General features: G+C 41.2%; 1 protein-coding gene across 1 annotated transcript in view; it reads left to right on the forward strand.

The window, feature by feature from the left end:
- Window positions 1-31: 31 nt before the first annotated feature.
- The window catches only part of HOOK1 (hook microtubule tethering protein 1), a 33110-nt gene continuing 10072 nt past the window's right edge, over window positions 32-23069 (forward strand). Inside the window, exons 1-14 of the mRNA XM_068140709.1 lie at window positions 32-227; window positions 6144-6229; window positions 7787-7859; window positions 8176-8226; window positions 9970-10102; window positions 10850-10917; window positions 12033-12095; window positions 12574-12657; window positions 15506-15672; window positions 16256-16396; window positions 17650-17851; window positions 18842-18952; window positions 19654-19741; window positions 19828-19888. Of these exons, the coding sequence (XP_067996810.1) occupies window positions 177-227; window positions 6144-6229; window positions 7787-7859; window positions 8176-8226; window positions 9970-10102; window positions 10850-10917; window positions 12033-12095; window positions 12574-12657; window positions 15506-15672; window positions 16256-16396; window positions 17650-17851; window positions 18842-18952; window positions 19654-19741; window positions 19828-19888 (1379 nt within the window). The 5' untranslated portion in view covers window positions 32-176. The remainder of the gene's footprint in view (window positions 228-6143; window positions 6230-7786; window positions 7860-8175; window positions 8227-9969; window positions 10103-10849; window positions 10918-12032; window positions 12096-12573; window positions 12658-15505; window positions 15673-16255; window positions 16397-17649; window positions 17852-18841; window positions 18953-19653; window positions 19742-19827; window positions 19889-23069) is intronic.

Consider the following 23069-nt stretch of genomic DNA (forward strand, 5'->3'; position numbering starts at 1 on the left):
GGCGCTGACGTGTACGTCCCGACAACACCCCTGCCCCGCTGGGACCGGCGCGGGTGGAGTGGGCTGCGTTGGCACGTCAATTGCGCGTTGTTGTGGGCGTAAGCGCGCTTCGTGCATCGGGTGCTTACGCAGCCGCCTTGAGCGGGGGCGGCCAGTGGGGGGAAGTGGCCGCCGCCATGGAGGCGAAGCCGGCGGACCTCCTGCTTTGTGATAGTCTCATCCTCTGGGTGAGTGGCGCGACAAGGGGGGGTCTGCACCGACGCCTTCTTCCCCGCCCGTCTTCATTGCCCTCGTGGATCCTTCATAGGAGGAGGCGGCGGTGGGGGGGCTTAGGCAGGAACAGCCTGTCCCGATGGAGAAGGGTTGTTCCTGGCACAGCAGAGCCCCGGAACGCGTCGGCGGCGGTTTCGCGGGGGCGGTCGGGAGCGGCACGAGGGCACCTGTTGGCCTCGCGCCGTTGCTGCGGTGACGGTGGGCGACCGCCACAGGCTGGAGGAAGCGGCGGAACGAGGCCTGCCGAAACTCGCCGCTCGGGGGCTGAGCAGCCCGCTCCTCCGGGCTGCAGTCAGGCGCTCCCGCCGGGGGAGAGGTGCCCAAGCAGAAGCGGGTGGCGGTTGCGGTGCAAGCATGGCCGCAGCAGAGAAACAAGTGTTTATACCGCCACTGAAATGTCATCACCCTTGAAGCGTAGATGTGGTCGTTTGAATACTCTGTAGGCCCCAAGTAGTGGTTCTTCAGCAGTGTCTGCAACGTGGAAACCGCTCCGTAATTAATAATAAATACATGTGATTAATTTTAATTGCGTTCTGAAACCTCAGAACGTTTCATACCAGCTTTCAGTTGGCTAAGCGTTTATTAGTCAGTTGTAGCACATCCAAATGTGTGATGTTGCCTGTGCAAGAAACATGCATTTAGAGTCATGGGATCATTAAGGTTGGAAAAGACCTTTTCTGAGACCTTCCAGTCCAGTCTTTCTTTCTTTCTTTCTTTTTATCTCTTGATCTTTCTAAGCTCCTGCTTCCTTGTCTCTCATTCTGGTCTTGCAGATGCAATATATTTTGAGGGAGGCATCTCTGAAAAAGTAGACATTTTATGTGAAGCCTTGGCAAGGAAGCCACAGTTACCTGCTGTGAAGGGTTTCTCGAGTCAGAGCAGGTGTTCCGCTTATGTAAAGTGTAAATCAGGGAAAGAAGTGAGTACCTTACAGCGGCAATACTTCTAGTGACCTCCTGGCATTCTGTATCCTATTTTGTTGGTCTTCAGAATTTCAGTTATCTTATTCTTACCTCTCTGGAGTGGGATTTTTTTGTAGTTTAACCTTATGCATACTCCTCTCTCTCTCTCTTTTTGGGCTCTTTACGTTTTCCTCTCAGTAGTCAGACAAGTCCATCGTGACCCTGAACTCTGTCTCAAAAACCTGTCAGGGGTGCTGATTTTTTAATCATTTTTACAAACTTAATTTGCATTTTTAGTATCCTCTCAGTGCATTGCTGTAACTATGCCATACATCTTAAAGGAATGCTAGTGGAACTGAAAGAGCTTTGTGTGGTGTCGTCAATGTATATGGACATCCACCTCTGTGTGTTTACATTTTGTGTACACTACGTGGCAGGTGTATTGCCAGATGCGTGGGTTTAGATTTAACACCCTATTTGTGGTTTACAACTTAGTAGAAGCTGATTGTTAACACTAAGATGTTTCAAACTTTTTTTCAACTTCAATAATAGGGGAAAGAAAAAGTCAGGGGAGAGGGAGAATGAAGCGCTGTGTATCTGAAGAGAAATGGACTTAGAACTCTGGTTCTAAAGATTTCTGAATTGGATATTTAGGCATCAATACAACGAAGAGATGCTCATGGCTTTCTGCACCCTCCTGCCAGGTCTTGTTTTTAGTTTAGAAAATTCTTCAACAGATGGTATTGAATTTAAAATTTTGAGGATGTTACAGGAAAAACACAAGGGAGCTAGATTACAATATAGGGAAAATGTATGTCAGTTTCCAAGGGATATTAGTACCGAAGTAATATCTGTTACGACTGAGCTCACCGATCTGTTGCAGAAAGCATTGCTTAAGTCAGAAAGACAAACTTTAGTATAAGTGAAATAAACCTTAGTATTTTCTCCCTCTGGGTAGGAGTGGAGTAGTAAGTGTAGCAGCAGTAAGCCTAGTGATGCAGTAGAGGCTTTTGTGTTTAGGTGCCATTACAACAGATGTTGAGTGTCTTTTGGTACTGTACTGGTCTGTCTTTGTCTCCAAACTAGAGACTAGATGTATAGTAATATCTTAAACAGAAAGCTTTTTCTATATTAGGTGTACCCCTGTTTGGCACTGGCAGCAGTAGTAATGTTAACTCTGAGCTGTTATATTCTAGGATTAAGAATTACTTTTGCTGCTTTGAAATCTCTGGCTAACTCTACATAACTTATATCCCTGGTGTGTATGGAGAACACCAGCCTGCATCCTCTGGATGAAATTGAGGGCATGCATTCCCTAGAGTTGGATAGGCTGATTTCCACTGGGTAATGTGAACACTCTTGTTTCACTTACAGCTGTTGGTGGCAGAGCCTTCAGCAGATCCAGAGAAAAGGCATTGGGTGTTACAAGATACAAAATACATTTTTCAGGAGTACAGTGTGAGTGTAATAGTTGTGTGTCTGAGAGAAAAATACTTGCTTCTCTTGTAGTAGCCAGTGGCAGGGTGTATTTTAGCTAGATTCATGAAATGATTTTCAGCAAGAGCAGCTCCTGGAAGCTATAATTAGTAAAACTGATCAAATCTGGGGAAAAAAGAGGATGCTACCAGAATCCTGAAGTCTGTGGCAGCTTCTACCAACCTCCTTCCCATGCCTACAACTTTCATTTGTTTTGCAAGTACAGTAATAATCTGTTCTGAGGAAGTGATTGGTGTTTAAAGAACCCATAATTAATACCTCTACTCTCATATTATTTCTAAGTGTTTATGTAACTCTCTGTCCTGCTTTTTGCTTAATTTTAATTAGCTGTTTCTATTCTGGGAGATACTGGCCTACATAAAGCAGTGTTCCATGTCACAGGGTCTTCTAAGGCTTTGTTTCCTGGCTCTGACAAGCTCAGGTGAAATGGTGGTGCCTGTGCTGAGCAGTTTCTTTGATTTACAAGGGGGTATATCCAAATGGCAGCATCATGATATTGTGCCATCACACTCTGCATTCTGGCATGCTCAGTCTTGACTCGTAGGCTTACATGCCTGTTTTTGCCTTGGTAGTAAGGCTGTAGTATTAGCAACCAGTGCTGTCAGTCACGGCTGCTTCAGTTGGTGGTGTTCTACTTAATCTTTTATGTAAGCTACCAGGGATTACTGACTTCTCACTTGCTGTAATAGAGGATTTAAAATATTTTCTTTTAATTGAAAAATAAATACAAAAACCCCAACCCTTGTGCTGCACGTTTTTTCTCTTCGTGGCTTGATGAGACTCTCTTTGAAGCAAGCAAACAAATATTTAGAGTATATGGTCACTCTTTATATGGATGACAACTGCCTCAAATTCTCACAGCTGGAAACTGCTTTTCCACCAGGCTGATTCAAGTGTTTCCCTTTCCCAAACACACTTGACCAGGTCATTCACCAGTGACCTCTGAAGAAGCTTACTTTTCACAGGATGTTTGGGGAAGCTCTCTTGCAGATAGACAGGTCATTTGGGACACTGTAAACACAGTAAGTTTAAGAAGTCAGTTTTTTGTAGTGGACAGAGATTATAAGGAGATCTGTTCTTGTTTCTATTGTATCCCACATCTTTTAATAGTATTAACAGCAAACTTTATCCTTTCTAGTTTATTCATCATTATAAAGATGACTGTATTTAAAAGAACTGCTCAGCTCTCATTTTCCTGAGCATGTGATGAGCTGGCTTGTGTGTTTCTCTCATCTAGGATAGTTAGTTCTGAGCTGATTGTCTCGGGGGGAGTAAAATTTTGCAGTAGTAGTAGCTAATTCTGTCCAAATATTAGATGTAAGGTTGGGGTAGTTAAAATACAATACAAAATCATAAAATGGAGAAATGCTTTTGACCTTGAGGTAATCCCATCTTACAGATCTTAAATGCAGGAAAACAAGGAATCTAAGAAAAAAATTACCATCCTCATGGGAAGTGCAGAGGAGCTTCCATATGAGAATAGAATAAACCAGGTTGGAAGAAACCTTCAAGACCATCACGTCCAACCTGTTATCCAACCCACCTAATCAACTAAACCGTGGCGCCAAGCACCCTATCAAGTCTCCTCCTAAACACTTCCAGTGATGGTGACTCCACCACCTCCCCGGGCAGCCCATTCCAATGGGCAATCACTCTCTCTATGTAGAATTTCTTCCTAACCTCCAGCCTAAACCTCCCCTGGCACAGCTTGAGACTGTGTCCTCTTGTTCTGGTGCTGGTTGCCTGGGAGAAGAGACCAACCTCTGCCTGTCCACAACCTCCCTTCAGGTAGTTGTAGAGAGCAATAAGGTCTCCCCTGAGCCTCCTCTTCTCCAGGCTAAGCAACCCCAGCTCCCTTAGCCTCTCCTCATAGGGCTTGTGTTCCAAGCCCCTCACCAACTTCGTTGCCCTTCTCTGGACTCGTTCCAGCAAGTCAACATCCTTCCTAAACTGAGGGGCCCAGAACTGGACACAGTACTCCAGAACTGGCTGAAGAGATGAGGCCTCTTGGTTATGGGAATAACAGTGAGAGGAGGGAAGTTTGAGAGGTCATTATAGACTTAAGCTCCAGGAGAAGGCAGCTGTGGAAGAGTCTGTTCACTGTCTGCACAAGAAGTGGCAAAACCAAGGCAAAGACAGCAGGTGGCGCACTGACGAGAGGGTATCCTGCAGAGTGCTTGGATGCAGAGTTTGTGGCTGCATAGAGTGCCTCATCCGAGTTCATGGAACGAAACCTCACTGAGGGCTGTTAAATAGAAATGTACGCTCTGCAGTACTCCAAGACCCAATTTCCTGGAGCCTAATGGAGCATTTTTCAGAGTATAGTCACTTTTTATAGTTTGGAGTGATCTGAGGACCTGGGGTGCCTCAGTGTTTTAAGGCTTTGTTCATGCAGCAGGCAGAATTCTAGGCAGAAATTATCAGGACAGCAAAAGAGCTGCCTAGGGATGTGTAACAAACTAGGACCATAGGTCAGGTTGATGATGAGGCTGTTATGTATAGAGCTGTCTGTGGGTTGTTCAGGTGTTCATGTCACTCAAGTTGCTTTCAGAGAAGCTAGCTGCAAAGCACTTAAGCTATTAAATTTTAAAAAATTTTTATTTATTCTTTTTAGGATGGGAGTTGCATCTTGTTTGTATAGCTCTGTCACAAAGGGACTGTAATTGTACTTGTGCCTGGAAGCACCAGTTACAGCACAAAGATTACAAATAGCAATTCATCACGAATAGATCAGGCAGCTGCTTATAAAATGTTTCCATATATAATCTGCTTTTGTAATAGAGGAGAAAAGGGGAAAACTGGGCTTTTGTTGCTTAATCTTTGGACAGAAATAAGCAGATAGGGTAAAGCTGCAGCCAACCCTATGCTTAAACACTGAGTAGTGTGCGATGCTTAGAAAAGAACAGGGAAAAAAATGCGTGCATGTGTGTTAACTCTAAACACCAGAAATAGTATGTGAATAAAATGTCACTCTCAGGGAAAGATTTAATAACTTCAGGTTATAGTGAAGTTTCTTGGGTTTATTTGTGGATTTAAAATATATTTTTGAAGTTGTGCATGTATAGAAATATATTTAATTTTGGAATTTCTGATTTGCCAGGAAGTATGTTGCCAGCTCACAGGACTTGAAATGATTCAGTCTTTTCTAGCTATCTTCATGTCTTTACAGTGCGTAGTAGCTCTCAGACAACTGTTTCTTTCCACTACTTTTGCATGATTTTCTCCCTTCCACTCCTTCCAGTAATTTCAAGGCTCTTTGTTGGTGTCATGACTTCTAAAGTTTTATGCCACTAGTTATAACAGTCACCAGTATTGAGATAAAAACTGCATAGTTGAGAGAGGTTTTCAGCTGCCTCAGGTAGAAAGACATCTTGCTAAATGCCTGTACCTTAACAAATAGAAGGAAAATAGCAACTAATTTTCTGACCTCTGTCTATTGAGTGAGAAATTCATTGTTTTCCCCTGTTTCAGTTGCAGACATTCAATACTGCTGCACCTTGCAGAAATGTTCAGGACTTGACTAATGGGATTGCCATGGCCCAGGTCCTTCACCAAATGTAAGTTGTTGCTTAAATTCCAAGAGGAGATACTTAATCTTTTGAGGGCATTGTTTGATGTGCATAGTTGCTTTTAAAGTAGACAATTAAAGTGGGTGTTTTATAGTAAAAGATATGGCTTTCTATTGTTTGGGGGTATGACATAATAGTTAAACAATAGTAGTTGTGATGGAATGGAGAAGGTGTTCTAATACTACACCATTAAATTAATACTTAAGGATTCTTGAGCAAGAATAATAAGATCTTAATTTTTCCCATGAACATAATTTCTATGGATATCCATGCTTCAGGAAATAAGAATGAGGAACTAGAAGTTCCTCTTTTCTTTTAAGACTGCTCAATTAATTTTGCTTTTAGTTCTAGGATTTAAATGATAACTTATTTGCATGGAAAAAAAGAACTATGGAACTTCAATGGCAATCCTATTATTAATAAATAGTTTGTTAATCAAAAGAAGAGAATTCCTTTTTTATTGGTGTGATGACAAATGGTACTGGCTGACATTAGATTTGAAATTTGCAGTTACTTTAGAGGGTTGTAACATGAGTCTTTTGTCAAGTGTCTGGTTGCAAGCCATCACTGCAATTTTATTGTTGTTGGCTCAATTAGTATGGAGAGATCTGAATTACCATCTCTTGCTCAAACTATGTTGTTGATTACCAAGAAATTTAAACACAGCCATTGCCCCCCAAAAGAACTTCAAACAAAAGCCCTGCCTGAAAAATACAAACCCCGAAATTCCTATCTGCTTGAAAAGGTTTTGAAAGTGCTGTGTAAGGAAAAAACTCATCCTTTTGGTAGAGCATGACAAAAATTGATTTAGGACTGCTTAGTGAAGGTTTACTGAGGGTCCCCTCCCATATGATTGTGGTACTAGGTTGCCACAGGCTTTGGTCAGACTTCTTTACAACCAAGCTGGTTGATAATGCAAGTGAGGATAATAATTGTCTTTTATGAAGTGCTTTGAGACTAGTGAATAAACAGCACAGTGTAAAAGTTGAGGTATTATTAGATATGCTGTGATTGTAACACTTGACAGCTCAGTGTGTGCAAACACCTCCATCAGCAGCCCATCCTTATTTATGCTGGCAGAGTGAATATACTTTTGCCCGAGGGAATCACAGACCTGCAAAAACATCAAACGCCAGTAGTTTAAAATGTGATGTGTTTTTTTAACTTGATAAGTGCCTTGAATTTCTCAACCGTTGCTGCAATTTGTCAAAGTGTACATGAGTAGGCATTAAACATCAGAAGAGGATGTTGCTTTACATCATTGTGATCGCTTTGTCAGGTGCAAAAATATTCAGCGTGACCTTCCAGATCCTTGTGTAGCTGTAGCTAGCTCAAGCATGCACAGAAATTCTTCCTGCCGTGGAAGCTGGTGTCTTAATACAGCCAGCAGGATGGAAATTTCCTGTGACATAACTTGCAGTCTCCAGGAATTCATGCCTCATTAGGCACTGTAGTCAAACATCTGATGCTTTAATGCTGAGAATCTGGTATCTCATTTATTTAAGTCTATGCTTTATGATGCTTAATCATTCAATTTTGTTTCAGAGATGTTGCTTGGTTTGATGTGTCGTGGCTAAATCGCATTAAAGATGATGTTGGTGACAACTGGAGAATAAAGGTATTCAAAACCTTGAAGTAAGCGGAAGCTTGTGGGGTTGGGTATCGTGTCTATCCTGATAGTATCTAGCAGGCCAAAACCTGTGGCATTAAGATCAGACTTTATTAGATTCTGTTGAATGAACCTGATCTATCTGATAGTTTAGGTGCTTCCACCATTGATGCATGATGCATCACCATCATTGAGATGTTTCTTTTCCCCCTGTCATTGTAGGGTCCTGCTATGTACACATTTTATTGTAAATTACCATTTAATTTCAGCAAAATTAAGAGTTGTAATACAAGCCTATACCTTTTCTTTCATGTACAACAATTAGTCCAGTAATCTGAAGAAGATACTGCAAGGAATTATGGACTACTATCACGAGGTATGAAAAAAGCAATTTTAAACTTTCTAATCATTAAACATTGTAATTGTTGTTCTGTCACCTAGCTTTTTTTTCTTGGCAAAATAATATATTTTAAAGACTTTTTTTTGGCAGGAAGTATATAATAACTACCTGGTTATGTGAGAGGTCTGAGTGGATATAATTTCAGCAGATATATTTTAGATAGGACTCCTGAAATATGGAAACCGTGTCTCTGTTGTTGCCCAGGTGAATTTCATATGGACTGTGCTGCAGAATCCTGTTGATTCCTCTGTGTGTGTGTGTTCATATTTGCTCTTGTCTAGTCATGTTTTGGTCTTTTTGTATGCAACAGAACAGCTTTGGCAGCCCTAGTTTAGGTTTTGTGATACTCACCTGGAAGCTGGGGGGTAAATTGCAAATCCTCCTGGACATAGTAAGGATTATAGTTTATCCTCTCCCATGCTACTATGGTAGCTATATTTTGAATTTAAACCAAGAAATTGCTGAATTTTGTATGGAGCTTGGTAACAGTTCTGTAGTGGGTATGGTATAGATAAACTTGCCAGCTCATCTTATGGCTCCCTGGTCGTGTAGACCTTAATCTCCCTTTCCTTGGATATGTGACTTAAGTAGTGAGCTCCCTGCAGAAGTTTGGAGGATAGGATGAGATAAGGTAGCAACAGCAGCATGTTAAAAGAAATTTGTTGCCACTGTGTAGCCCATCCATGGATTTGTGATAGTTGTTTTCAGTGTACACTTAATACATCGAAAAGATTCCTAGATACTGACGGGGAAACACTAATTTCTAGGCCCTGAGTGATTTTTGGACATAATCTGCCAAACTGCATGGAATTTGAGGCATGGGCAGGAAAAAGCTCAGCTGCTGAGCAACTCTCACTTTGAAAAAGCAGTGATGCTTTCAGAACGAGGTAGCAGCTAAACAGAAACTTGACAACTGAAGTTTTTAACTTACCTTAACTTCTACAAGTTCTACTTCCTGCCAGACCCTTCTGTATTGGCAGGACTGATGCTCTCTGGTAAGCCCCAGAAGTAGGACTTCTTTAGCTTTATGAGGAGCTTTTTGAAGTATTAGGAAGCAATTGAATTTGGAAATTTTGGGTTTTTTTCCCTGTGTTGATAGACCTCCAATATGAAATAGTTTGGTCTATCCCAAGAACTTTTAACTTATTGCTGTCAATTTTTCTTGTATTCGTGGTCAGTTAACTAGACCTCCACACTTGGAAAACTTGTGGGTTTGCTGGACCAACTTTATAGAACTCTTACTCAAGTGGCTATCTTCATTCCACTAAATAATTGCTAGGTGGTTGCATATATTTCATTGATATTTAGTATAAGAATTGGAGATGTCCAATAGGGTAAAGGTCACTGGCTTGCAGTGGATGGAGTACTCCTTCCCCAAAATACACATCAGGGACAGAAGGAGAGAGACAGATGTTTGGAATAGCTTTGCTTGTGCCAGAGAGAACCTCAGTGTATGACATCTGAGTTTTATGTATGAAGCCCTGTAACAAAGGAGTTACATAAAATAGATAACAGTCACTTTATCTAGCCTCTTCATATTTCCTAGTCTGATTCTGCTGTGTACTCTCTCATCATCCAGTATTTTTAGTGTATAAAATCTTTCCCTTCCATAAGTTTTATGGTAAAAAAACTTATTAATAGACCACTTTCTCGGGATGTCTTGCTGAGTCCAGATTTCTGCTGTACAAAAGTCTACTTGCTGTCTTTGTTTGTTTTCAGTTCTTGGGTCAGCAGATTTCAGAAGAGCTTATTCCTGACTTAAACCAGATCTCTGAGAATTCGGATCCCACTGAGCTGGGGAGGCTGCTGCAGCTTATTTTAGGTTGTGCAGTCAACTGTGAAAGGAAACAAGGTACACACTACCCTAATCTGTTCAGCAAACAGCCTCAGGTGATTGAGGTGGAAGAGATCTAAAAAACCTTTTTTATTTTTTCACATATAGTAAAAGGTCTTTTTTAGTGTGTTGTATGTTTACTCTGAAATTGGAATTCGCTTAAAGGTGGAGAACCTGTGGGAAATTTCTGTGACTAAAACTCAAAACTTTGGTTTTCAAAAATAGTCTGAAGTGTGTGTGTATTGTTCATACTTGTTCAAATATGTGCCAAGACCTAAAACTTACTATTCAAGTGCAAATAAAGCAAGTTAAACTAAAAACTTACTTGTTGTTAGAAGCTCAGGACTGAATCGGTTAAGTTTTCTCTCCCCATGCAGGAGCTAATGCTTAATGCTCTGGCTAAGGAATCTTCCATGTGATTCTCTTCATAGAACAGATACAATTTTTAGCTAGTCAGAAATGACTGCATCAAGGAGTATTTGGGAAACAAACTGTCAGGCTGCACATGGAAAAGGAGTCATGTAAATATCTTAATGTCTTTATTCTGCATAGTGTGAAGTTGTTCACTTAGGGGATGATACTATCTTATCTACCATAATACTGGGTGATAATCTTGCTGGTTAATGATAGTGCTGTCTATAATAAAGACTACTACCTGTTTTGAAGAAGCTTTATGGAGAACAGATGTTTCTGCAAACAGTGTTTCATGCTACTCAAGCCATTGATATGAATTTGTCAGGACTCACCACAAATTCTTTTTCACAGAACACATACAAAATATCATGACCCTTGAGGAGTCTGTTCAGCATGTTGTCATGACTGCCATTCAAGAGGTAAGTAAGAAACTCATAGCCTAATGCAGTTCAGAAGTTTGAATATCCATTTGTTGATCTTTGAATTCTTTTCATCCAAGCAAAGGTAAGGGAAGAGTGCAAGTACTTTCTTAAATTATCTGGGAAGATCAGGACCAAGAGGCCCCAGACCAAACAAAAGGGTTTTGACTTTAGTCTCATGTATATATGCCCAAGCAAATAACTTGTGGCGACAATAAATGCTTAAGATACCATGTTTCACACAAGAAATGTATCTAGTTGCCAGCTGCTGATTGTATGGTGAGTCAGGTTCTGGATTTTCTGTCCCAGACTAAAAGTTGAGCTGAATGTAACTACTCTGAGGCTTATTGTTCTGACAGACCATTCGAGCATCTGTTCTGCAAACTCCCAGCTATATTTCCTTTATTCTTGCTGTACCATGCTCCCCCTGCAGCTTACTTTGTTCTTAGTTGCATCGTCTTAGTGATCCAGCTCACAGCATAGCTCTGCAGTCACTCTCATCTGTGAGCTTCAGGTCTGAAGAGTAGTGTGGAGGAAGGCAAAACCAGATGCTGACTTCAAAGAAAATGTCATGTGTAACAGCACCAGCCTCTCTACAATGTCCTTTCAGGTAGCTGTAGAAAGCAATTCCTGAGTAAGAAGCAAAGTTGTTTAATTGTTGATAAACATACTGTGTATATCTTCATACTTGATATAAGTGAGAGCTCTCTTAATGTTCCCATTCTTTGCTTAGTGGCAATAAATGTGACACAAAGAAGTATGGTAGCTATTTAAACTAATTGGGTGAAACCCTGTCTTCTGGCTCACTCCATTTTGATTTGACTTCTGAGTAGCAATAACTTCAATAGATCAGATACAGATCAGATTCATCCAATGAAATGTTGCTGCTAACTTGTTTAATTTGGGGAGGGAGGAGGTTCAAAAAGTCACCTTGTTCTGGATTTTTAAGAAACCTTCACTAACCACGAAGGTTTTGTAATCGTCATTAATCTGTTTTGATATGTTGAAGAGATGCAAAGAAATGGTGAAAAATACACTTGGTACTCCATAAACAGTGAATTTAGAAATACTTGACCTCTAATTTAACCTCTTTTTCCTGTGTCCTCTTTCTGTAGCTCATGAGCAAGGAAATGACAGGTCCTTCCACAAGTGATGCATCGAATGAAATTGAACAGCAGGTAACTGCTTAATATTTGTTGTTGTCATAGTTCAAGCCTTAATGATAAGTTGGTATCTTGCCATCTCTTAACTGAAAAAAGGGGATGCTCTTCACTTCAAAGTGTTGCACACAGAACAGAAATCCTGAGTTTTATTTTAGGATGAAGGGCATTTCATTTAACAGGCAGGGATTTTGAGATCGTGAGGACACAAATGTTGCTGCGTTTGGTTTTTGTCGTGCTTTGAGCACAGCTATGTTGGATCTGGATGCTATTCCAAGTTATAATAATTTACTTATTTAATGTGGTAGTCTTTTAAATGCCAGAGAAATGAACAGAGATCCTGGTCAAACAGTGTACAGGTAGGTTTCTGTGTCGATGAGTGTGCCTAATGTCTTCCTTAAACAATTAGTATAACCTGATGGGACGTTTTGGAAGCTAAAACTGAGTGCTTTGAATATAGGCTGGAATGATTGACTCTTCTTACCTTTTTTAAAAGCTTAAAAAAGCTTTGGAAGATCTTCAGGAAGCACTAGCAGAGAAAGAAGAGTTGGCACAAAGGTGTCAAGAGCTAGATTTACAGGTAAGAAACAGCAAGCTGTTTATTTCTTTAATATGTGGTGATGCTGCTATTAAGATGAAGACATTCTGAAGGGCAAAGAATTTTGCATTTATTTAACTTTCTCTGAGAATATTTAGCTGGGTTTTGGGGAAAAGCAATTATTCTGTACTCCAAAAAGCAATTACTGGGAATAGTTTTCTGAGGGATGTGTAAGCTGAGATTTTGTGCCAACTGTGAACTCAATGGCGGTTTGTTCTGCTAAGCTTTGTTTACTCCTAGGAGAGAGTAGCATTAAACCAGTGTTACAATGGTTTTACAAATTGCCCATTTAATCTTTAGTCACTGCTTCCTTTTGTGTTTTGAACTGTGTCCAAAAAAATCCAGTTCATGTAACAATCAGTCATTAGATTTAATCACAGAAAATGATGCTGTTTTCAATAGGAGTTGATGAAGGACTAAAATGGGCAACTTCTCTAAAATTTACCAACTTTTTCTCGTACACAGTTGCAACAGGGAGGATATTTCAGGAAATAAAAATAATGGACACAAATAGATCCTTGCTGACATTTTTCAAACCAGGCTGATAATAGACCTACTTTTGTTTTAGTAAATATAGAAGTTAATCAGGTCACTCCAGAAAAGAGTATTTCATAACAATAAACTGGAATTTGCATTTCAATCAAATTTTTTAGAGGAAAAAATCCAAAAAACAGAACAACCAATCCATTTGTGAGCCTTAAGGTCTGATCCCTCTTTTATAGCACTATAGTCTGAGAATAGAAAGAAGTTAACCTGGTAAGATAAGTTCATCTGAGACTTGATGATGTACAAAGAAAACATTTGACTGGCATCTTCTTACAAAAGCCACATTGGCTGTATGAGCCTCTGAAACAAAATAGCAACACAAAACCTGAGGCCAGTTTTGCATTTCTTACAGGTAGTGGCAGTTAGAAAAGTAGATTACTGACTATATTAGGTAGCTCATAGCTAATTACCATGACCAGGAAGCTTTTGCTAGAATTAAACTGATATTTCAGTTCCTGTTTTTTCTTGAGGAAGAATTAAGGCTCCCTAGTAAATGTAGAGATCTACAAATGCTTGTGAGCAGAATCCGCAGGAGAAGATGATTTCTTTCTAAATGGGCAACAGGATTGATTTGACAGCTGAACCAACAGATTGCAGCTGTTAAACTGTTAGCTCTTCAAAAGCTCTTGTTTCAAGAGCTGCTGGATAACAAGTTCACTTGCACTTTCTCCTTCCATTAGGAGAATTAGTGTGTCTCACTGGAAAAGTCCCCAGGCTCTCTCCTGACTCCCACAAATTTCTCTTCTGAGGTTTCTCTAACTAATGATAGGTTACACAAAGCCAGTTATTCATAACATGGTGTTGGCCAGGTCAAGGCATGAGAGGTGTTTGAGGGAAAGGTACTGCAGGGTATAAAGAGATGAGTTAATAACACCATAGATCATAATTACTGTGAGGCTTTTTTAAAAATACCTCTTCAGAATTTGTCTTGACTTTTAAATCACTCCTGTTATGTTGTAATAATGGAAAAGAAGCAAAAAACTATCAGGCACTGGAGAAGCTGAAAAAATTTCTGTGTGATTGAGCTTTTTTGGGTTTTGTTTTATTCTACTCTGAGATGGGTGTTCTTTTAGAAAAATGTTATAAGTGTGAATGTTGTGCGTGTTTAAGGAGTGGTTGAACCTTGAACAGGAAGTGTTATTGCTGAGCAAGGCTCAGGTGTGGCTCTACTCAGAGGTGTTCTGTATGCATGTGACATCTGGTGTGTAAAAAGGAGTGGCCTGGAAAGCCAGCACCTAATGAAGTGAGGGATTAATTACTGTTCTGTTCCTTACACCTGTGTGATAGACTTCTAAAGTATGATCACAAACTGTTTCTTAATATTACATACTCTAGGTTATGTCTGATATTTAGTCTAATAATGTCACCTTTACATGTTTGTTTTACTTATTTGAAGCCATAATATTGACTTGACACTTCTCATTTAAACTAATTCTTAATAAATTCACTTGTAAGGTCTCAGTCTTCCTTGATATTTTCCAAGAGTATAAGAAAGGTAGGTTTCCTTTATGATTCAGGAAAACATAACCCAAACAGCATATTGTCCCTGTTTTTAAATGCCAGTTAACTAACACATGCTACGTGCTCTTATGTTTGACAGGACGTTAAAATTAACACAACAGCTTTCCCTAGAAAAACTTTAAAGGTTCTATCTTCTTAATCCTTCCCCATTTTATGGCTGTTAATATACTGACTGTTTCAATGAAGTGTTGTATTCTCATTTGCTTAGCTGTGAATACTTTTGATATCAAACCTGTTTGATAACATGTTGCAAGAAGTGCATGCTCTCTCTGAAGCTGTCTAGGTTTTGCGTGTGTGCTTACTAGCTTACGGCGCTTGAAACCGCTTCTTGCGCAGCCATTCACTGCAGAGCGCACGGCAGAGCTGTGTTGATGTGCTAGCCAGTGCCATCCTGCTTTTTATTGTTAAGTACAAGCAAGATGGAGAGTGTCTTGACACCAATAGAAGTTTTTTTGTATAGTGTCCATGGTATCCTTTTCAATGAAAGTACCAGTTTCTCTCCATAACCCATTGTCTGCCTCTACCATGGTTTCAGTTACAAAAATTGGGGTTTGTTTTTTTAGAGGGACTTCTCCCTTTAGTGCTTCATAATTGTCATACACTAAAACATCTGTATGCTCAAGTATGCTGTGTAAATTACATTCTGAAAGTTATAAATGCTTAGCCTTATTCATAAACTAATTTGGTGATGTACTGCTGTCCTGCCTTGGTTCCTTCCAGTTGGACAGGTCTTACATTGTTGGTGCTGTTTTATCTGCACTAGGTGGCTGCACTCCAGGATGAGAAAAACAGCCTGATTTCGGAAAATGAGATTATGAATGACAGGCTAGAGCAATTAGATGACTCTCTTGATGATCCAAATACTGCAGTTGCAAAAAAGTATTTTCATGCACAGTTGCAGCTTGAACAACTTCAAGAAGAAAACTTCAGGTATGAAGTGGTTTCTCCCCCCTCAAAAATGCTTTCCTTGTCATGTCAGTTATGTCCTGAGAATTTCTGCTACTTTCTCAGGATTTTTATCTCAATTTCTTTTGCTATAAAAGCTTCCTAGTACAGTCCTTACCTTTTTAAAATCCTGTTACCTGATGCAGAAAATAGCACTTGGTAATTGCCATATGGTAGCCATTTGATGCTGCAAAGAAGTTGGTAGAAGGCAGAAAATGAGCACAGAAGTGATTTGTGTGTAAATAAAAATCTAACACAGTCAAAACCCACTATATCTCTTACCTCTATTGATTTCAGTTACATACTGATTTTTCTCCTGGTGATTCCTGGAGGGGGGGTGGGGTGGAAATGACTTTTCATCTGGTCCCTTGATATGGTAACCTTGCAGTATACAATCCATTGTGATTTACCAGGTAGACAGTGTTCTGTGCTTACAGTACCATTTTTCTGACTACTTAAATCTAGTAGGTTTCCTTTGTCTTACTCATGTTTAGTAGTTCTAGTACTAAATGAAAAAATGTGTGATACCACTGAGTTCTAAACAGAGTTCCTGTTTTTGATCTGGCAGGCTTGAAGCTGCAAAAGATGATTATCGTGTCCATTGTGAAGACCTAGAGAAACAATTGATTGAGCTGCAGCACAGAAACAATGAACTAACCTCTTTGGCAGAAGAGTCTAGAGCCTTGAAAGATGAAAATGATATTCTTAGGTATGTAAGAGAGAGGTCCCCACACACACATTAGGAGGATTTCATGATGAAATCCAAGGGATTGTATGTAATAAGATTTCTTGTTCCTGAGGCATTACTTCTGCAGATAGATCATAAAGTAAGTGTTGGAAAAAAGTCCTTTGACAGTGCAGAGATGGAGTGCAAGCTTTCAGGCATAGACTTTATTGTTTGCTTAAGAATACCCACATGGGATTTTTCTGTGAAGTAAGATGAATACAGAAATTATTCTTCTTCATATGGAATGAATGGTGAAGTTCTGCAAGAATTAAGACATTTTCATGGGCTTGCATTTGTGCATCCTGTATTAAGGGGAAATTTGTATTGGTAAAAGGCTGCGTTTTCTGGATGCAGAAAAGCATATATACAGCTAGAACTTCAACATAGCTTCTGGTGTCAGTATTTCAGGCTTGATTTAGGTTGGCAACATGATTAACAAAATGAAGATGAAATACATAGTAACCTTGATTAGAATTTAACATAACGTTCCATCTTGCATAAACTCAATACCAGACCACCCAACAAATATCCAAAGGAAATTGTATTGCAAAAGCAGACCTGCTATTAATAAAGTAATATGAATAAAGCATGGAAGAAAAGTGGTTTCAGGCGTTTAACTTAGAGGGGTTCTTAATTAGCATCTGAAACAAATCTTAACTATAGATCTATTTTTTTTCCCCACAGTGTTCTTGTACTAGCTGCAAGTAATATGAGACAGCAGATATTAATCACAGACATTTCAATTTCTGTGTTTCTGATTCCAATATTACCACATTGGTTTTGGTTAATGATCAGCTGGTAATTCTTGGTCATATCTGCTAGTGATCCTTTTTGTAGTGCAGTTATATTCTCATTATGTATAAGCCCACTGTGAGAACATCTGCATGTTTTTCCTTACCAGGTACATGTACTTTGACTATCTAACACAGGATGTTGTGGTGCGGTTGCATTGCACCCCACAGAATTCCCTAGAGAGATTTGACATACTAACCCTTGCTTCTACTTCTGGCACTCAGCTGTCAGTCTTACTCCCACTTTAAACCCTGTGCTAATTGCAATGTTTTATGAGCAATCTTTGCATAACACAAGTGTGCATTTATAAATAAAGTGGCGAGATTTAACTCTGCTGCTAAGCATGCCGAAAAAGCTTTAATGGGCATGACAGCAGAGTTTTACTACTTCAGTCTTTGGAAAAAAAACCCCAACATACTCCTAATTCTTGTTTGTACTTGAAGGAATACTGCAGACAAGGCAAGTAAGCTGGAATCCACTGTGGAAGTCTATCGTAAAAAGCTCCAGGATCTGAATGACTTCCGCAGGCAAGTCAAATCTCTGCAGGAAACCAACATGATGTACATGCACAATACAGTCAGTCTGGAGGAGGAACTGAGGAAAGCCAACGCAGCACGGGCCCAGCTAGAGACCTACAAGAGACAGGTAGGGCTGCAACTATACTTAAGGTGCTACTTTTTCTTCAAATATGCATCTTGCCTTTTGTCCTGGTTTGAGAGAATGTAGGTTTACCCTCTTTCCCCTCCTCCTCCCACAGGGAAGAGCTAGGCAGGGGAAGGTAAAATGGGTAAACAGACTCACACAGAATTGGAAGTTAATAAAAGTAATATTAACAAAATAAAACAAAATAGAAAAGGTATTAAGGGAAAAAGAAATTCATACAAAACTAGAATCAGCAATGGATTAGGCCCTGATGGACTGGGCCCCACCATCCAGCTCACAGCCAGCAAGAAGCCTCCCTCCAACCAGCAAAAGTGAAAGCAGGAGCCAAGAGTGCTGACTGAAAGTTCTGCCTCTTAAATAGGGAATATGCAGGAAAGGGAAGGAAAAAAGAAACCTACAACACTTACATAAGATTTATTCAAATATTCTTCATAGAAGCATAATTTAACAGCTGAATTTAAGCCCATGGGCTTAACCTGTATTGCCCCATAATATTTGATGTTCATGTAAACTCCTTCATGCACTGCTGTTCACTTTTTGTCTTCCCCTGTTCATTAAGCTAGCAAGCTTAATTGTAGTTGCCCTCTGAACCGATCAGTTTTTCATGGTTTCTAGGCTTTTCTTCTTTGAATGAGGTAATTCTTGTGCTTGGGAGGGGTTGTTGAGCTATTGCTGAGGTTACTTGTATGCAATATTCCAAACTTCCTTCATGGAAATGTATTCTCAACTTGGTTTAATTTTAATTTCACTTATTTCAGGAGTTAAATAAAGCCTGATAAGACAAAACAAAGCAAAACCCAAACAAAAACAATAATCCCCAAACACACAGGCCTTCGTTCAATCTCTTCCCCCAAGCTTGGACAATCAGCTCTCTGTTTTGGCTGAAAAGGGCAAGAGTGAAGGTTTTAACGTAGGTTTTAGAGGTGGCATCCTGCAAAGTTCATGTGCTGGATATGATCTTCTTATGAAAAGGTCCAGGAACTTCATAACAAACTGTCTGAAGAATCCAAAAGGGCTGATAAGCTGGCCTTTGAAATGAAGAGACTTGAAGAAAAACATGAAGCTTCAATCAAAGAAAAAGAGGTAAGCCTCTAGTACAAGGGGTTATTTGAACACCTAATAAATCTGTCAAATGCTCTGCTTGAGGAAAGTCTTCCCAGAAGTATCATAGAATCAACAAGGTTGGAAAAGACCTCAAAGATCATCAAGTCCAACCTGTCACCCAAGACCTCATGCCTACTAGCCATGGCACCAAGTGTCACGTCCTATACCCTCTTGAACACCTCTAGGGATGGTGACTCCACCACCTCCCTGGGCAGCCCATTCTAATGGCTAACAACTCTCTGTGAGGAACTTTCTCCTCACCTTGAGCCTAAACTTCCCCTGGTGCAGCTTGAGACTGTGTCCTCTTGTTCTGGTGCTGGTTGCCTGGGAGATGAGACCAACCCCCTCCTGGCTACAACCTCCCTTCAGGTAGTTGTAGAGAGCACTAAGGTCTCCCCTGAGCCCCCTCTTCTCCAGGCTGAACAATCCCAGCTCCCTCAGCCTCTCCTCATAGGGCTCTCACCAGCCTCATTGCCCTTCTCTGGACATGGTCAAGTATCTCAATGTCTTTCTTAAATTGAGGGGCCCAGAACTGGACACAGTGCTACCAGCCTCTTATGAGTGTATACATGTATAAAACGGGTCTTAAAATCTATGTGTCAGTACTATTACTGATTAATGTTACTTGGTCTTGAAGTGGTGCAGTATGACTTAATTCTACCTCAAATATATCTTCTTAGAGACTGATAGTACAGTGTGATGCATTGAAAGAGACAAATGAAGAGCTCCGATATTCACAGATGCAGCAGGATCACCTGAGTCAAACAGGTATGGCTTTATCTACAGGGGATTTTTTAATGTATTTCAGTGATTCCTTTTAAGTTTGCTTAATTGAACTTCCCATGCAATTTCAGGTGCATCTCGTGACAAAAGCCATGAGAATCTTGCTGCTGAAATTCTGCCAGTGGAATATAGGTAAGAAATGAGTCATGGCTGTTTTGTTTTTTTCATGGATGGAGCATAATATTATCTCTGTGAAAGTTCAATACTGACTCTGAATCACACTTCTTGCTTTCCTTCCTGGGCCCCCATGTAGCTGTTAATTATTTTCCCATACTATAATTACTTTCGATTCTTACTTTAAAAGCATATTAGATTGTGACATACAAGGATTAACCTTAAAACGTCTTCTTTAAAGAGTGAAACAATTCTTACCTTGCCACTGGCAAACAGAGTAAGTAAATAACACATAGTTACTAGACAAAATAGCTAGAGGCTAGCTAATAATTGCTTTTGAAATCTGGCAGAGTGAAGCATAAAAGCACAATAAAATGTGACTTTGGAGTGACTTAACTTACACCTTTGTTTGAATCTTAAAATTTTCATCACAATAATCTTCTTTCAAAGTTGGCTTTTAATTAAAAAAATTCCATGGCTACCCTAACTATATAGAATCGTAGAATCAGTAAGGTTGGAAAAGACATCAGAGATCATTAAGTCCACTCTATCACCCAATACCTCATGATTAACTAAACCGTGGCTCCAAGTGCCACATCCAATCCCCTCTTGAACACCTCCAGGGACGGTGACTCCACCACCTCCCTGGGCAGCACATTCCAATGGCCAATTACTCTTTCTGCAAAGAGCTTTCTCCTCACCTCAAGCCTAAACTTTCCCTGGCACAGATTGAGACTGGTGCTGGTTGCCTGAAAGAAGAGAGCAACCCCCTCCTGGCTACAACCTTCTTTCAGGTAGTTGTAGACAGCAATAAGGTCTCTCCTGAGCCTCCTCTTCTCCAGGCTAAACAACCTCAGCTCCCTCAGCCTCTCCTTGTAGGGCTTGTGCTGAAGACCTCTCCCCAGCCTCACTGCCCTTCTCTGGACACATTCAAGTGTCTCAATATCCTTCTTAAATTGAGGGGCCCAGAACTGGACACAGGACTCAAGGTGTCGCCTAACCAGTGCCGAGTACAGGGGCACAATGACTTCCCTGCTCCTGCTGGCCACACTATTTCTGATGCAGGCCAGGATGCCATTGGGCTTCTTGGCCACCTGGGCACACTGTTGGCTCATGTTCATCCAGCTGTCAATCAGTACCCCCAGGTCCCTTTCTGCCTGGCTGCTCTCCAGCCACTCCGACCCCAGCCTGTTAGCACTGCATGGGGTTCTTGTGACCAAAGTGCAGCACCCAGCACTTGGACTTGTTGAATGCCTTCATGTTGGACTCTGCCCATCTGTCCAGCCTGTCAAGGTCCCTCTGCAGAGCCCTTCTACCCCCTAACAGATCAACACATGCTCCCAACTTGGTGTCGTCTGCAAACTTACTAATGGCGGACTCAATCCCCTCATCCAGATCATCAATAAAGATGTTGAACATGATAGGGCCCAGCACTGATCCCTGGGGGACGTCACTGGTGACGGGCTGCCAGCTGGATGTGGCACCATTCACCACCACTCTCTGGGCTCGGCCTTCCAGCCAGTTCCTAACCCAGCACAGAGTGCTGCTGTCCAAGCCACGAGCTGACAGCTTGGCCAGGAGTTTGCTGTGGGGGACGGTGTCAAAGGCTTTGCTAAAGTCCAGGTAGACCACATCCACAGGCCTCCCCACATCCACCAGGCAGTCACCTGATCATAGAAGGAGATCAGGTTGGTCAGACAGGACCTGCCCTTCCTAAATCCATGCTGGCTGGGGCTGATCCCTTGGCCATCCTGCAGGTGCACTGTGATTGCCCCCAAGATGATCTGCTCCATAATCTTGTCTGGCACTGAGGTCAGGCTGACAGGCCTGTAGTTTCCAGGTTCCTCCTTCTGGCCCTTCTTGTGGATGGGCATCACATTGGCCAGTTTCCAGTCATCTGGGACCTCTCCCATGAGCCAGGACTGGTAGTAAATGATGGAGAGCGGCTTAGCCAGCTCATCTGCCAGCTCTCTCAGCAGGATGGATCCCATCCGGTCCCATGGACTTGTGAGTATCCAAGTGGCTCAGCAAATCCCTAACTACTTCCTCATGGATTTTAGGGGTACTACACTGCTCCCTGACCCTGTCTGCCAGTTCAGGAGGCCAGTTATCCTGAAGTCCTCCTGCCTTATTGTTGAAAATGAAGGCAAAGAAGGTATTTAGTACCTCAGCCTTTTCCTCATCTTTAGTTACAATGTTCCCCTCCATGTCCAATAAAGAGTGGAGGTTCTTCTTGCTCCTCTTTTTATCAGGAATATATTTATAAAAATGCTTTTTATTGTCTTTCACAGCAGTGGCCAGCTTGTGTTCTAACTGGGCTTTTGCCTCTCTCATTTTTCTCCTACTTGATCTAACAACATCCTTAAGCATATCACTACTTGCCTCCCCCTCTTTCCAAAGGCAATACACCCTCTTGCTTGCCCATCCAGGCTGGTTGCCTTCCCTGCTGGCTCATCCTTCGGCACATGGGCACAGCCTGTTCCTGTGCCTTCAAGAGCTCCTGTTTGAAGTAGGTCCAACTATCCTGGACCCCTTTGTTCTTAAAGGCTGCCACCCAGGGCACTCTGCAAATTAGTTGCTTAAATAAGCTGAAGTCTACCCTCTGGAAGTCCAAAGTAAGGGTTCTGTTATTGCTCCTCCTTATGTCCCTGCATATTGAAAACTCCACTATCTCGTGGTTGCTGCACCCTAGACAGCCTCACATCTCCCACCAGCCCTTCTCTATTTGAGAACAGCAGGTCAAGCAGGGCCTGACCCCTGGCTGGCTTACAACAGCTTCATCAAGAAGCTGTCCTACCTACCTTCTAAGAACCTTCTGGACTGCCTCCTCTCTGCTGAGTTAAGGTCCCAGCAGATGTCTGGCAGGTTAAAGTCTCCCACAAGGACAAGGTCTGATGATATTGAGACAGCCTCCAGTTGCTTATAGTATATTTCATCAACCTCTTTATCCTGGTTGGGTGGTCTATAACAGACTCCAACCAGGATGTCAGTTTTGTTAACCTTCCCTCTGATTTTCACCCACAGACACTCAATCCTTTCATCCTCTACCTCGTGTTCTGTGACATCAAGAGATTCCGTAATACACAGGGCCACCCCTCCTCCTCCTCCTCTCCCTCATCTGTCTCCCCTAAAGAGCTTGTAACCACCCAGTGCAGTACTCCAATTGTGTGAATCATCCCACTATGTTTCTGTAATGGCA

This window comes from Melanerpes formicivorus, unplaced genomic scaffold, assembly GCF_026170545.1.
Source record: "Melanerpes formicivorus ecotype bairdi unplaced genomic scaffold, bMelFor1.0.p_v2 SCAF_7, whole genome shotgun sequence".
Lineage (NCBI taxonomy): Eukaryota > Metazoa > Chordata > Aves > Piciformes > Picidae > Melanerpes > Melanerpes formicivorus.